Source organism: Oncorhynchus masou, chromosome 2 (genome assembly GCF_036934945.1).
Source record: "Oncorhynchus masou masou isolate Uvic2021 chromosome 2, UVic_Omas_1.1, whole genome shotgun sequence".
NCBI classification, from domain to species: Eukaryota; Metazoa; Chordata; class Actinopteri; order Salmoniformes; family Salmonidae; genus Oncorhynchus; species Oncorhynchus masou.
In genome coordinates this window covers 33,657,290-33,673,943 of record NC_088213.1, presented here as the reverse complement: position 1 = coordinate 33,673,943, position 16,654 = coordinate 33,657,290, and the positions used below count along the sequence as shown (strand labels likewise).

Here is a 16,654-nt window from a genome sequence, read left to right as displayed (position 1 = left end):
TTGAAAAAGATATTGGATAGTTTTAGAGGAAAACTGATCTTGAGATTATAAAAAATATCAAATCATGATAACATTGGGTGATGAAGGCCAATAGAAAGCTCAATTGAAATACAGTTTTCCCTTGCCTGTAACCCTGAAGTTTCAAGTGTCTTTAAACCTTGAAAAACCAGATGGAACTTTGCTAGCTACCTGGCTAAGAGGAAGTGTCAAGAGGACTGTAGAGTGAAACCAGAGATGCATTGTACAGCCATCACTCTCTAACCTCATCCTTTCACAGCAGCAGGCCCTACGAGCTGAATGAGGTCGGGTGGGATATTCACTCTGGGCTTTTGTTCACCATGTTAAACGGAGACCTGCAGGAGTCCTTTACCCGGCCTAGCCGATCCGTGCCCTTATCAAGTACAATGGCTAAGAGTGTCTGACTGGCTGCTTCAAATGGGAAATGGAACTCGCAAGGCCTCGGATCCTATCAGCACATCAACCTCCTACATCAAGCATCCGGGTGGCTGGAAGAATGATGACCGGGTATTGTCATTTTACAGTGAGGGTTTATATATACACATGCATATAAATATAAAGTCAACTCAGAAAGCTGTGTGTGCAGAAGAGAGAGAGGGGAAAGAGAGGGAGAGTGGAGGGGAAGGAGAGAGAACGAGAACACATCAGTCAGGGATAAGACACATGATGAGTGGGCCGGCCTCAAATAGGTAAACAAATCAATCATGTGTGATAAGTGTGGGCTTTATCAGGGCTGGGCAAGGCCAGACTAAAGCGTCCCTGTGAAGCCCATGGCGGAATGGCTGCTGTTCCACAGGCCTCCACACACAGTGCTGCTCAGGTTAATGGTAGTCTGGCTGATTCCAAGCCAGGCATTTATATTAACTCTACAAACCAGGCTAGGACCACTGAAACACAACGTACCCATGGACATGGAACGGATCTGGATGATCCCACCATGATACAACAGCAATGACTATTGTATTCCCCATCAAAGAGTCCTATACAGCAGATGAGAGTGGTGGTTGTTTACCAGGAATGGAGGAAGGGAAATTATATCATTAGAGAGAGAGTGCAGCCTGGCTGTCTTTGTGCCGTGTGCTTTTACATGGACTGCCTCCATCATTCATAGATGGGCCCATTTGTGTCTGTGTGATTTCAGGTGCTGTTACTCAGTGAGCTAAAACCTTCATGTCGTTACAGCAAGATTGCCACTTTTATGAGAGAACATGTTGTGTTGAAATAAATGCTCGGCCTCTGATACGTACCTCAGGGTCAAAGAGCGCAATGGATGTGAAGGGGATTTTCAATAGGGCAGCAATCTAGCCGCACTTCCCATTCATACGCCTCCATTAAAAAAGATCCACACTGGAGTGTCTCTTCCAACAGCGTCTCCATTTTCCCTTCAATCACCCAGCGCCAGTGTCTGTCTCTTTTCCCCACTTCTTGAGACAGGTTTATTGTTGAACACTCACCATGCAACACTTGACATTATAAATCTATTATGGAAAAACTATAAGGGAATGTAATTACATTGTACCAGGTATGTGAGTACAGAAGTTTAAAATTGAACCAATGTTACTTCTGTTTTCCAAGATAAATACAAAATGATGATTGCTAAAATGGAAGGCTAATTCCACACTACAAAAGGTTCATTAAGTCCACCACTTATTCATAATCACAGGGAAAATGTATTATGGCTTATTCTTAAGGAAATCTTAAAGAAAACATTGAAGGAGTAGTTCAGAAACAAGACAGTCATAGGAAGAGCAGAAAGGAGATTGAGAATGTGACAGGGAGAAGAAAACATTCTGTTTATGTCTTGTGAGAGACAGCTCTTACACAATGAAATATACACTGGCTATACCAAACATTAGGAACAACTTCCTGATATTGAGTTGCACCCCCCCTTTTGCCCTCAGAACAGCCTCAATTTGTCGGGATATTCCTCTATAAGTTGTCAAAAGCGTTTCACAGGGATGCTGGCCCATGTTGACTCCAATGCTTCCCTCAGTTGTATCAAGTAGGGTGGATGTCCTTGGGTGGTGGACCATTCTTGATACACATGGGATACTTTTGAGCGTGGAAAAACCCAGCAGCGTTGCAGTTCTTGACACAACCCGGTGCACCTGGCTCCTACTACCATACTCCATTCAAATGCACTTAAATATTTAGACTTGCCCATTCACCCTCTGAATGGCACACAATCCATGTCACAATTGTCTCAAGGCTGTAACCTGTCTCCTCCCCTTCATCTACACTGATTGAAGTTGATTTAACAAGTGACATCAATAAGGAATCATAGCTTTCACCTGGATTCACCTGTTCAGTCTATGTCATGGACTTACAGTTGAAGTCAGAAGTTTACATACACATTAACCAAATACACTGCTCAAAAAAATAAAGGGAACACAAAAATAACACATCATAGATCTGAATGAATGAAATAATCTTACTAAATACTTATTTCTTTACATAGTTGAATGTGCTGACAACAAAATCACACAAAAATTATCAATGGAAATCAAATTTATCAACCCATGGTGGTCTGGATTTGGAGTCACACTCAAAATTAAAGTGGAAAACCACACTACAGGCTGATCCAACTTTGATGTCCTTAAAACAAGTCAAAATGAGGCTCAGTAGTGTGTGTGGCCTCCACGTGCCTGTATGACCTCTCTACAACGCCTGGGCATGCTCCTGATGAGGTGGCGGATGGTCTCCTGAGGGATTTCCTCCCAGACCTGGACTAAAGCATCCGCCAACTCCTGGACAGTCTGTGGTGCAACGTGGCGCTGGTGGATGGAGCGAGACATGATGTCCCAGATGTGCTCAATTAGATTCAGGTCTGGGGAACGGGCGGGCCAGTCCATAGCATCAATGCCTTCCTCTTGCAGGAACTGCTGACAAACTCCAGCCACATGAGGACTAGCATTGTCTTGCATTAGGAGGAACCCAGGGCCAACCGCACCAGCATATGGTCTCACAAGGGGTCTGAGGATCTCATCTCGGGACCTAATGGCTACCTCTGGTGAGCACATGGAGGGCTGTGCGGCCCCCCAAAGAAATGCCACCCCACACCATGACTGACTCACCGCCAAACTGGTCATGCTGGAGGATGTTGCAGGCAGCAGAACGTTCTCCACGGCGTCTCCAGACTGTCACGTCTGTCACATGTGCTCAGTGTGAACCTGCTTTCATCTGTGAAGAGCACAGGGCGCCAGTGGTGAATTTGCCAATCTTGGTGTTCTCTGGAAAATGCCAAACGTCCTGCACGGTGTTGGGCTGTAAGCACAAACCGCACCTGTGGACGTCGGGGCCTCATACCACCCTCATGGAGTCTGTTTCTGACCATTTGAGCAGACACATGCACATTTGTGGCCTCCTGGAGCTCATTTTGCAGGGCTCTGGCAGTGCTCCTCCTGCTCCTCCTTGCACAAAGGCGGAGGTAGCGGTCCTGCTGCTGGGTTGTTGCCCTCCTATGGCCTCCTCCACGTCTCCTGATGTACTGGCCTGTCTCCTGGTAGCGCCTCCATGCTCTGGACACTACGCTGACAGACACAGCAAACCTTCTTGCCACAGCTCGCATTGATGTCCCATCCTGGATGAGCTGCACTACCTGAGCCACTTGTGTGGGTTGCAGACTCTCATGCTATCACTAGAGTGAAAGCACCACCAGCATTCAAAAGTGACCAAAACATCAGCCAGGAAGCATAGGAACTGAGAAGTGGTCTGTGGTCTCCACCTGTAGAACCACTCCTTTATTGGGGGTGTCTTGCTAATTGCCTATCATTTCCACCTGTTGTCTATTCCATTTGCACAACAGCATGTGAAATGTATTGTCAATCAGTGTTGCTTCCTAAGTGGACAGTTTGATTTCACAGAAGTGTGATTGACTTGGAAATACATTGTGTTGTTTATGTGTTCCCTTTATTTTTTTGAGCAGTGTACATTCAAACTCAGTTTTTCACAATTCCTGACATTTAATCCCAGTAAAAATTCCCTGTCTTAGGTCAGTTAGGATCACCACTTTATTTTAAGAATGCGAAATGTCGGAAAAATAGTAGAGATAATTATTTATTTCAGCTTTTATTTCTTTCATCACATTCCCAGTGGGTCAGAAGTTTACATACACTCAATTAGTATTTGGTAGGATTGCCTTTAAATTGTTTAACTTGGGTCAAACGTGTCGGGTAGCCTTCCACAAGCTTCCCACGATAAGTGGGAAGTTACACCAGCTCCTGACAGAGCTGATGTAACTGAGTCAGGTTTGTAGACTTCCTTGCTCGCACACGCTTTTTCAGTTCTGCCCACACATTTTCTACAGGATTGAGGTCAGGGCTTTGTGATGGCCACTCCAATACCTTGACTTTGTTGTCCTTACGCCATTTGCCACATCTTTGGAAGTATGCCTGGGGTCATTGTCCATTTGGAAGACCCATTTGCAAACAAGCCTTAACTGATGTCTTGAGATGTTGCTTCAATATATCCACATAATTTTCGTTCCACATGACGCCATCAATTTTGTGAAATGCACCAGTCCCTCCTGCAGCAAAGCACCCCCACAACATGATGCTGCCACCCACATTCTTCATTGTTTGGATGGTGTTCTTCGGCTTGCAAGCCTCCCCCTTTTTTCCTCCAAACATAACGATGGTCATTATGGCCAAACAGTTCTATTTTTGTTTCATCAGACCAGAGGACATTTCTCCAAAAAGTACGATCTTTGTCCCCATGTGCAGTTGCAAACCGTAGTCTGGCTTCGTTATGGCGGTTTTGGAGCAGTGGCTTCTTCCCTGCTGAGTGACCATTCTGGTTATGTTGATACTGGACTCGTTTTACTGTGGATATAGATACTTTGTACCCGTTTCCTCCAGCATCTTCATCTTCACAAGGTCCTTTGCTGCTGTTCTGGGATTGATTTGCACTTTAAGCACCAAAGCACGTTAATCTCTAGGAGACAGAATGTGTCTCCTTCCTGAGAGTTATGATCGCTGCATGGTCCCATGGTGTTTATACTTGCGTACTATTGTTTGTACAGAAGAACGTGGTACCTTCAGGCGTTTGGAAATTGCTCCCAAGGATGAACCAGACTTGTGGTCTCCAATGTTTTTTTCTGAGGTTTTGGCTGATTTCTTTAGATTTTCCCATGATGTCAAGCAAAGAGGCACTGAGTTTGAAGGTAGGCCTTGAAATATATCCACAGGTACACCTCCAATTGACTCAGATTATGTCAATTAGCCTATCAGAAGCTTCTAAAGCCATGACATTATTTTCTGGAATTTTCCAAGCTGTTTAAAAGGCACAATCAACTTAGTATATGTAAACTTCTGACCCACTGGAATTGTGATACAGTGAATTAATTATAAATTAAATAATCTTTCTGTAAACAATTGTTGGAAAAATGACTTGTGTCATGCACAAAGTAGATGTCCTAACCGACTTGCCAAAACTATAGTTTGTTATCAAGAAATGTGTGGAGTGGTTGAAAAACGAGTTTTAATGCCTCCAACCTAAGTGTATGTAAACTTCCGACTTCAACTCTTTACAGTATTAAGCTCTTGAAACTCATGTATGTCTCCAACACAGAGTTCAAACATTCATCAGACACCTTAACAAAGAGCATCACCAGCCTGAACACCCACTTGTGGCCAAGACATTCATTATTGTTCCATTCACATAACTAGAGGCCAGAGATAAACTGCTGATTGACTGGGGGTATCAAATAACATGGCTTCTATACTGAAGAGAAATCTAATTAACTCAACAAATTAACTGATGGCATAACACTCTAACAGCCCATCTGAAGTGCTCAATGGCTCTACTCATCTTACGAGGAGCTATACTCATATATTCATTAGCATGTTCATTTAAACTGCCGTTACTGCAGTAGTGCAGACACTGAGCCCCACTAACTAAACACTAACTACAACCTCTTGCATAGTCAATACTATGAAAGAGGTATTGAGACTGACACATAACCATATAATTTCTTCCTGCTTAAATGAGTCACCAGAAGAGGCACTGTATGTGTCTGTGTACTGGCAAAGGGCTCAAAGACACATCCATATCACAAGGAAAACATAAGCCATCGTGCTTTGGTCATTTATTTTTTCTAACACACCTCTTTGATACAACATTGTGCACATAAGTAGTGCAATAACAGCATTTAAAACATTCAAACTTGAAAACATGATGAACACCACTGAACCATTCACAGTTAATTAGGCCTACTCCTTATTGGAATTGTGGGAGGCTGAATGCTGTATACATTGATATGCTGCATCACAATATTGCTGGTTAGGATACTGTGATATTTTCTCCTATGGTGTTTGGGATAGAATTACAGCTCTAAACTATTTTGGCGTTTCAACAGGAAGTGTGTATTCAACTACCCAAAGTAAACATCTGCTGTTTGTATTATGCAGTTACTAGGGTTTAGTATTTTATTTGTATACTTATTATTTGTATTTTATTTAACCTTTATTTAACCAGGAAGGGCTCATTGAGATTTGAAATCTATTTTTCAAAAGCGTCCTGGCCAAGATAGGCAGCACCAAGTCATTACACAATTAGACAGACGACATGAAAAACTATAGGTACTAAAAAAAAAAAACACAGAATTCACAGGAGTATAACAAAATCATAAAACAGCAAATTAAGAACATTGACAGGTCAGGGAATCAGCCTCAATCGGGACAAGTTCTGTTGCAAAAGCAGGAGTCCACACAAAAGCACAAAACATGACATAACACAGAACCTTAATAGACAACAATAGCTTAAGGACAGAACTACATACATTTTAAATATACTAGCAAACACAAAACCTAAGCAAACTGCAATCATACATTATTTTGTGTCTCTTTGGTTCGTTCGTGCATTGTTATTCGTATCATCAAGTGTGCTTATGAAATAGTTGAGAAACTTGGTGATCAAGACCTCCAAACACACAGTTTGAATCTAAAGCAAAGGTGGGCCTATTTCCGAAACAAAGAATTCTTTTGAAAGCCCAATGTCATGTCTTTCCGTTTCTGTCTCTCTCCCATTTCCCTTTAAATGCAGTTTTATTTGCTTTCCCAAATGCCCTGATATTTTTTTTTTCAGACTGTGGATATATACAAGTGGCAATGGCAGGCCGCTCAGCTGTCCTGTACAGACCTCCAACAGAACTTCAAACCAAAGTTAAATCAGATTTTAAATTGCTTTTCTTTGGCTTTTTCAGAGAACGAAATGAAATTCTATTCCTGTTTGATGAGAGCACAAGAAGTGTGGAGGTATTTTCAGGGCTTTAAATCTCCTTTCTCACTTATGCCAGAAAAGCTCCACACGTCAGTTCAACACATAAATAAAAATAAGAGCAACAATTTCACTGACGCCAGGTGAAAGTAATGTGCCACATAAAATAATGAGCAATGTGACTCTGTCACATTGGCTACAGTACATTAGATTTAAAATAAAAATAGGGCAACTAAACTGTGAACTAACAATTGCTGGTCTCGTTAGAGAAAATGAGGGCGAAATGGATTTTAAAAATACAGACCTAGTTACATTTGACATTGCTAATTTAGCCAATGACTACTACTCTGAGTTTGTATTGTCAATTATAGTCTCAATTGCACTTTGCGATTTAACTACATGAACACTTGGGAAATGTAAGGGAAATGTAATGGAAAAAAACAAACACTGCAAATGCCATTTGTTATACATTGCTCTTGATGACCTGCAGCTGATATTCAGAGCACATGCGTTGGTGTGAATATTCAACATTTCATTGAGAATCTCATTATCATGCATGTGAATAATGAAAGGTCTGAGCGGCATAATTAAGCCAGCAGTTAAACGCTAATTCCTGACATAATTGCGATTGCAAAAATAACACATACATACACACAGAAAATCTTTCCAATCACACTGCGCCAATATACACAAATCAAACAAATGTGAATCAGAAACGATAACTGAGAGCAGCGATGAATTAAATGGATACGGATAATGATCACGGCGCTCTAATTAACAGTGGCTGTAGCAGGATCCGAAGGCTGTAAGTACAGTATAGCCGAGCGAGTGACAGTCCAAGCCCGAGCCATGGGCACACACAGCACGGATACAGAAGCAAAACCAATACTCCCATGGAAGAATCTTCTGTCCATCCCATACTGAGATCTGATCACTGCAATAGAGAATCCTGCAATGCCTGGAGTCAAGGTGACACACCCTGTGTGAGTGTTTGAGCTGTATACCAGAAAGCCATCACACACACACACACACACACAGCGGTGCCCGCATCATCTCTGAACTCTACAATGCTTAGCTGCTACCAGGAAAGCAGAGAGGAGTAGGCAGCAGATGCCCCTGGGCTCAGCGGGAGGAGGGCACACTGGTCCTGTGTGTGACGGGGGGTTCTGTCCTGGCACACATACACACAGCGTCCCCAGCTGCCATCCATCCGTGTGTGGGACACATACAAAGAGAGGAAAAGCCACCAGGTCGCCAGCAAGAAGACGAGGACAAAAAAAAAGAGGTCTGGAGGCCCTGAGGAGAAATTTATTTTTCAAACACAGCGAAACCATCCAAAGTTTGTCTCTCTATGCCCAATACCGTAGTGCAGAAGTGGGCGTGTTTTTCTCCAACGCATGTCGTCTGTGGCTTTCTGTCTCTTCAACAATGTGGTATTGTCACTTCAGACATTAGCCACAGATCAAGTATGCAAAACAGGCTGGTGATTACAATAACCCGGGATGAGGAAAAAAACAGGGACAGAAGGCTGAGGAGGAAAAGGCTCAAATAAAACAGTTGTGGTTCAGATCAGACAACATGGAGGCTTCCGGGTTTTCTCCTAGTTCTGGTCCGGGTTGTAGCAGTGCTGAGGTGAGGAGGACTTGGCTGGGCTGGGTTGACATGTTGCAGCCCTGGGTACTGGAGGCTGTGTGGAGGGGAGCCGACACACATGCCTTCAGATGCAGCCTCTCCTCCCTCTTCTCTCCTCTCCATCCCGGCCGGCGCTGTTCTGTCTTCTTCAGACTGACTCCTGAGGAAACCCTCCAGATGAGGATTAGCTACCAGCTCCTGTGACAGGCAGAAATCTCAAGTCCAAAAGCTGGCATCAAAGAAAGCCAGAAGAGGCAGGACCATATTCTCTCGCAAAGACAAAACAAAAGTCAAAAAGCACAGGGGCTTCCCATCACCCGGCCCACATTAGTGTCCTTTAATTTATTATAGAAAATGTGCTTCTGCTACTGTTCCTTTGTAAAGGGGGGTATGTGCCCCTCTCACCATGTCTTCCATCACACCAACCCTCCCCTTCCCTTCCTTAGCCTGCCTCCTTATCCCCCATCAGTCTGCCAGCCATGGTACACACAGCCACCAACCCTTTTGTGAGAATAGAGTGTGTGCTTGTTTTGTATGGGTATGGTGTGTGTGAGACTGTGTGTGTCTGTGCCAGCCTGGAGAGGAGGGGAGAAGGTGTAGAACAAAAATATCCTCTTTGTAAGTTATGGGAACACTGAGACAGACGCAGGAGCTCATAAATTATACGCTCCATTTGCATATTCCTGGCGTAAGACATTATGCAAATAGCATTTAATTTGCATAATGGATGCCTCTTGTTGCCTCAGTTGCCTCATGCTCCTTTTTATTTAATAATGGGGGAAAAACTAAAGGGTGTGAAAGAGGAGAGAATAGCGTGATTCAGCCCTGTGGAGTGGTGTGCCAGCGCCCCGTCTCACCATCCTATCGCAGCCTCCCCAAAACACCAGCGCCAGACAGAGCCGCTGCGAGGGATCTCGCCGCCCCACCAAAAGACAGAACAGGGAGATCGCAGGGAAAAGAGTCAACACTAAGAACATCAGCAATTAAACAGCTTACGACCAGACCCATATCAAATCTAAACACAGGCAGGGAGAGAGGGGAATGATAGACTAAAGGAGCAAGCCTACTGTATATCCTGAGGCACCTGGTAACCTGGCTGTGTGTGTGCGTGAGAGAGAGAGAGGGAGAGAGTGTTGCTGTGTCTTAATGAGTCTGTTCTACCTTGACTATTAATGCGAGCAGCAGCCTGTCTAATTAACGACACTTGGCAGACGCCTTTCAGAGGGAGGGGGCATATTATTTAATAATTAAAACCCACTCTGTCTCTCATTTTTAACCTCATCAGCTCCGTTCAGAACGACCAGAAAAAATAAAAGACAGAAAGCGGTGTGGCCAAGATAATTACCTAATCAAATATGACAGATGTAGCTAATTCAGGCTAATTCTCAGCGAGGTTACCCGAAACCGCTAACGACAAGAGAGAAAAGATCATTACCGCACGGTACATAAGGAGCGCTATTAGAAAAACGACCAAAAACATGGCAATTTATTTACAACTTTGATTCGTTATCCATTTAATCCTCGAAGTTCGTTAAAAAAAATGTGAAAAAGCTAAACAGATGGTCATAGAAAAGAGTGAAAAGGCAAGACAGGACAGGAGAGTTGGTATCTGCTGGTGTGAAAGTGTGTTAGTTTAGAGACAGAAAGAGAGAGAGGGACGGAGAGGGTGGAGAGAGAGAGGGAGGGTGAAAAAGGGAGGAGAAGGGTAGATAGAAAAAGGGGTGGGAGGTGATTGCAGGAGGACTTTGATTATTTATAACAAAATGCCATTGCAACATCCTGCGGTGGGATCAGACAGCAAAACGTCAACTGCGATCAGCTATAGTCCAATAAGCAGCCTGAGATCCTTCCCAGTGTACAGTGGGGTAGGGGCACTGCTCACTCACGTCTATAACACTACACTATACCAGAGCTGCTGGCTGCAGGGCTGGCTATCTCTCTGCTCTTCTACTAGCACCAGCCAACTTGGAGGCTAGCTAGGGCAAGGTAGAGGCACAGACGGTGCCAGGCAGAAGGGGGCACGGGGCGCGACACAAAGCTAGCCAGACTATGGGAGATGTTAAGAGCAATTAATCAGCTTTTAGAGTCAATTAACCCGCATGTTAATTAATGTCAAGCCTATAGAACAAAAGGGGGATTCGGGCGGAGAAGGAGGGGAGGGTAAGAGAGGGAGAGACAGAAGAGAGGGGTGGGCGAGCGAGAGAAACAAGCAGCGAATGCAGATGATGGCAGAGAGAAGCTGGCACAGTGCCATCCATTCAGTGGTAGCGCCAGGGCGGACTCGCGTTCGCTCTCGGGGGTAGGCGGCTAGATGTAGACAGGGAGACGAAAAGACCCCCGCCTGATTTGGTAGCTAGTGCCACGCCAGGGTTGGGACTTTATTGGGGAGGGTGGATGTTTTACAAATAGTAGAAGTTAGAGTGCGGATGCGGATGAGGTTCTGGAGCCAAGGCTCAACGTCAAGTCAACGCCACCGCAGAGGAGAAGAGGAGAACATCTGCTGCCACAGATTACAGAAGAAAGGAGCCTTCTGACGATGGGAAGAGAAGAGCGGTGCACCCGGAGGAATTTCAGGGGACACCTTGGGGGTTGGGATGGAGCGCTTGGCATAGCATGGTGGCAAGGAGTGGAGGGAGGACGTATCGGCTTGAAAACAAAAAACAAAAGATGATAGGTGGCCCACAGCGCAGGATGCCAGGGGGCTGGCGAAGGAGCCAGGGACCAGGGGAAATGAAGGAAATGGGCTCTGCCACAAGGGACTGGTGGGGGAAGTGGAAATTTGAGAACAACCAACACAGAGAAACTTGCAGCTTGTGGTGTTGTCCTAGAGATGACTGGGGGGTGGGACAAAAATAAGCGCCTCCCTCTCTCTCTCTCTTGCTCTCCCTTCTCAAGCACAACCCCCTGTGCCAGGCAACCGACCAGCCAGCCAGGCAGCGTACGCCATGCCAACCTGCTCATCGGCAGTCACGGCGCACCCTAGGAAAACACCGGCGATGAAAAGGCACCATGTCTATCTGGAAGGTGGCGTTACGGATTTGCAGGAAAGTCACCGCTTCTGAGGATGCCCGGGGAGCGGTGGTGATTCGGTACCCACGATCTTCGAGAGGTGTACCAGCGGGAACACGGTGGCATCTGTCGCGGAAAAATGGAAGGGGGCGAGAGATGGTACACAACGATCAAGAGCAAATCAACACGATTGGGCATCCGTCGTGGGTCGCTTGGCAAAGATAAAGAAAGCCAAGTGCAAACAAAGACCATCAACAGCTTCAAATGACTAATTAGAACAACAAAAGTTTGCTCTGTTAATTAGCGCGACGGACGGACTGAAAGGAACGGGAAAGATTACAAACAAAACAAAGAGGGGAAAACAAGACAAAACAAAAGCGGCAAGCTGTTCTGTGGGGAGGGGAGTGTGTGAAGCGGGTTTATGTGCCAACCCCCCCCACCACACCATTTTCCTCCAGCTCTCATCAAGCCAGCTGGCAGGCACTGCAGTGAGGAATGTCTACCATGGGCACTGCTGCCTGCCTCCCTGCCGCAGATGCTGCCAACCTGCCAATCGCCTGCCTGCCTGCCACAAGAGAGGAGGGAGGAAGAAAGGACCTGAGGGACTGTGCCAAGGTCTCAACAGCAGCTGTTTACAAAGACACACACACACACAAAAAGAAAAAAAAACTGCAAACATGAATATGCATACTAATGAACCGCCAACACAAATTATAATCAGCGGACAGACAGGAATTCATTTACTTTTCTCTCTGCGTTCGTTTAAAATACTTTTTGTTTTTCGCCAAAGAAAAACTTATCGCACATCATGGTTTATTCCAGGTGTGTGGGATTTATGCGTGACAGGAACAACTTCTTGAAAAAAAATAATAATAAAAGGCAAAAACAGAAAGAATGAAAATCTACTTCAGCAGCAAGCTAAGCTATGCCAGAGAGGCAGGCGCGTGTGTGTGTGTGTGTGATTTATCTACATTCACAGCAATCACCAGGGAGATGAATGGCTCAGGCTGTAGGCTCTATACAGCATCCATCAGTATGGGAACCAGATTGAGGCGAGGGGGATGCCACACAGACAACAGACATGCTGGAACTCAGTGGAGGGGGCAGGGGCACAGGAGGCAGGGGGACAGAAGCAGCAGCCCCGGCTGCAGACACACACACTGGTGGGGTGTGGAGGAGATACCCTAACCCAGCTGGCCTGCCTGCAACTCTTCCAGGCTGGGGTAGGGGGGCCTTGGGAACACTTTCGGCACCCCCTCACCCACGCTTTTTAGCTTGCCCCCTCCTTGCCAACCAACCAAAGGAACTACCAAACTCCACCCTTCCAGTGTTTTTATTGGCGTAAAGTGGAAGGGGTAAACTATGAGGAACAGATGCAGATGGGGTACCAACTGGTTCGGGTCGCGGGTCTTGGTACTTACGGGGTCCGGAGGAACGTTGCCGTGGTTCCCGCGAGGTCCACTGGCATCGGGCACAGAGCCAAGGATAGGCGCCGCTGCAAACAGACAGATTGGAGGGTTTCGTTAAGTTCACTAATTGCACCGGAATAATTATAACATTTAGCGAGAAAGAAATCAACATCAGCCATCGGCCATCACAAATGGATATCCCAAACTTTTTCCCCCTCTTGTTGGACAACAGGGCACGGTTGTGGAATATGAATAATTGAAGAAGCCATCCAAAGGGAGGGATTATAAGATCTTTGTGCTTCCTACACTGTCTTGGCATACACCACCAAGATGTCAGAGCCAGGCTGCCACCAGTAAGGAAAGGCTGGTATGGATGGTGGCATCTTTTTGGGCATCTAAGCTGCGGTCACTTAAACCGCGATCCAAATATACACAATTAACGGTTTAATTCGTAATTCTGTTGTGTTTTTTCCCGTAACCTTCACGGCGGAACGCGTGTGGATATTATAATCTTTCGGAGCTAATGAGGTTTGGATGATCGGCCTTTTATTTAATTCCATGGGGGAAGTTAATTGCGCCACGTCTTCATTACACAAATGGATTACCAAAAAATGAGAGCTCGCAGCAGAAAACAGGAGGGAGAAAGGGGGGGAAATTGAGAGAGAAATTGAGAAAGGGGGATATTTTCCTTCCTTCTTTAATAAGACAGCATTCAAATAATGCAACACTACTAACAAACAAGCAGAGAAAAGCTCCTGCAATGTTTGGCAATGCTAGTCTCTTCAAGTGCTATCCTGGAAAACCTGGTCTCTGCCTCCTCTCCTTTCCTCTCTGCTCTCTACAGCTCCAGTCCTCAGCTCTGGGGACTTTGCCTTCACTTCTCTGGATATGGATCTTACAAAACAGGAGTGAGAATATACCCTGCCTGGAATTTAATTTCTCTCAATTGGATATTATTAGTGTTCTCCAATAATTAGTATTGAGCTTTGTTCCAGTGGTGTCTGTCGTTGGCGCCGGGCGAAGCGGAATGGAGAGGAGACAACAGACACTGTGGCGGGCACAGGCTAATGTCCTCTGTGCTTAATCATCCTTCAGCAGAATGGTTTTATGCATATTTCATTTGCATATCATTAAATCGCTAAGGCACATTGGCAACTGGCAGCGGAGAGCGAGGGAGTAGAAATGGAGGAACCCAAAGTGTAAAAAAGGAAAGAGCGACTCATTATGCGATGGCAATCTTCAAAGCCGTGCGTCTGCTTTCCGGCAACCTGCCAATTCGTTTTAATTCAACGTTAATTTAAAAAAGTGGGCGCGCTCAACCTTTCCAACTCGGATTAATTGAGTGTCTTCCAATCTGCGCAGCAAGGACTCGTCATGCATACAGTATGTGTGTGTGTGTGTATGTAAATGATGTGGATATCTATGGTTATAGTCAATTATTGCAGGACGATTTGGAAAAAAATGTAATCCCTTTAATTACAGCACCTTGTCACAGAATGGATTTTCCCCCTATTTTTTCACAGAAGACTTAGCGGAGAACAAATCGCAAATATGTTTTCTGTGATCTCTGGATATCATTAATACAACAAAAATCATGTTGATGAGGAAGCGGGCATTTTGCTCTTAATTATGTTTGACCTGCTGTAATGGTTTAACATTCTCTACTTGGCAAGGCGGCAAGCTGCGACTGGCAGCGGGCGGGCAGCGCCAGCAGGTCGGGGTGTGGGACCAGGGGAGCTGAAACCTGGTGACTTGCGGCACAGGGATAGGCGTGGGAATCGCTGGGGGCATTCTGTCGCTAACCTTCACCACGATGTCCCTGGGAAAAGACAAAACCAACCGCCCACACATGCTAACCCCCCCGATCTGAAAAATAAATGTTGTGTAATTTATGCGCAAATTAATATGCTTGCCTGGACTCTGATTGCATGTATTAAATCATTACAGGCGATTAATCTATTGTTTCTGATTCCAGAAATCTCCCCCCCCTCTGTCCTTTTGTGATGGGACACAAGGGGTGCATTGTTGGCTCCCAAGACACACACACGCACACACACTATTAATTAAGGCGTACAGATTGTGGACCGTTTCTGTCTCCCCCACCGTCTGTTTCAGTTCAACATAAAACCAATCGTGGGACTTTGCTAATGATGTTTATTTTTATTATCTTATATTTTTCACACTTTCTTGTCAATTTTCAATATGATAATCAAAAAATATATATATTTGTAAAGGTATATATATATATATATATATATATATATATATATATAAAAAAAATAAGGATTTTTTTCCCATCATAAATTCAGTTAAGGTTACTAAGAATGTTGAGGCCTTTAAACCCCAAATAAAGGATCTGATCTTCGCTGTGTCGTTTAATTCAAAAGAAAAAAGAAACGGCGTAACTCCAGGTAAAACAAGCCCCGTGCAGAGAGAGCAGCGCCCGCATGGCTCAGCTAATTGTGGATGCCCAAACTTCAAGACTTCCTGGCTAGGTCCGTCCCCTTGCGAGGCAAATCCCCTCAGGCCATATGCAGGAATATTCAAATGAAGCGAGCTTCACACACCGCACAATTAGCGTTGTTTAGTAATTTGAGTAATGAGAGCCGGAGGGGTAGTGTGGGCGGAGGGGCGGTACGGCGGGGAGCAGTCTGGCAGGAGAAGCCCGGCGCAGCATAGCGGGTATCAGCCTGGCGCTCTGCAGCCGCAGCACATGCAGATGTCGCTGTAGTTCTTCCAAAAGCTTTCCACCAGCCAGCCAAGAGGGAGGGGAGGTAACGAGGTTCTTGTTTGGCATCGCACACACCTCCGCCGTATGTTTGAAGAAGTCATGAGTGTGTGTGAGGGGGAGTGTGTGGGAACGAGGCTGGCAGCCGGGGGCGGAGGAATTAAGATGGGTGAGGGTGGGGCTGATGGGTAAGAGGTAGGGGATCCCTGTATGGAGGAATGTGGACATAAATAATAGTAGTGAAACGTGGGCAAGATAAAGCCTAACCGACAGGATGACTATGTGCTACTGAGCGTGTCACATGGTGTAGGCATTATGCAGAGTGCTCATATTAATATGCATAAGGGGCCTCTTTATTATGCAGCAGGGTGCACCCCTTACCACTTACTAGTCCTTCCATTTCATCATTTGGGAGTCACACTGGAAACCCACCTGAGTGGCGCAGCGGTCTAAGGCACTTCATTGTTAGTGCTCGCTGGCAGGCAGGTTTTGGGGAGCTTTTAGTCATTCTACCCTCCAACACCACTTGACCTTAAGAGAGAAGGTCATCTTGCTGTAAAAGTAGAGCCACTTTCCTCTGTACAGTGGCAAGAAAAAGTATGTGAACTATTTGGAAATACCTGGATTTCTGCATAAATTGGTC

At 45.3% G+C, this 16,654-nt stretch overlaps 1 protein-coding gene across 1 annotated transcript in view; it reads right to left on the bottom strand.

The window, feature by feature from the left end:
• The window catches only part of LOC135559380 (flagellar attachment zone protein 1-like), an 80,462-nt gene that overhangs the window by 26,309 nt on the left and 37,499 nt on the right, over window positions 1–16,654 (bottom strand). The window contains exon 4 of the mRNA XM_064993543.1: window positions 13,296–13,369. Coding sequence (XP_064849615.1) covers window positions 13,296–13,369 — 74 coding nt within the window. The remainder of the gene's footprint in view (window positions 1–13,295; window positions 13,370–16,654) is intronic.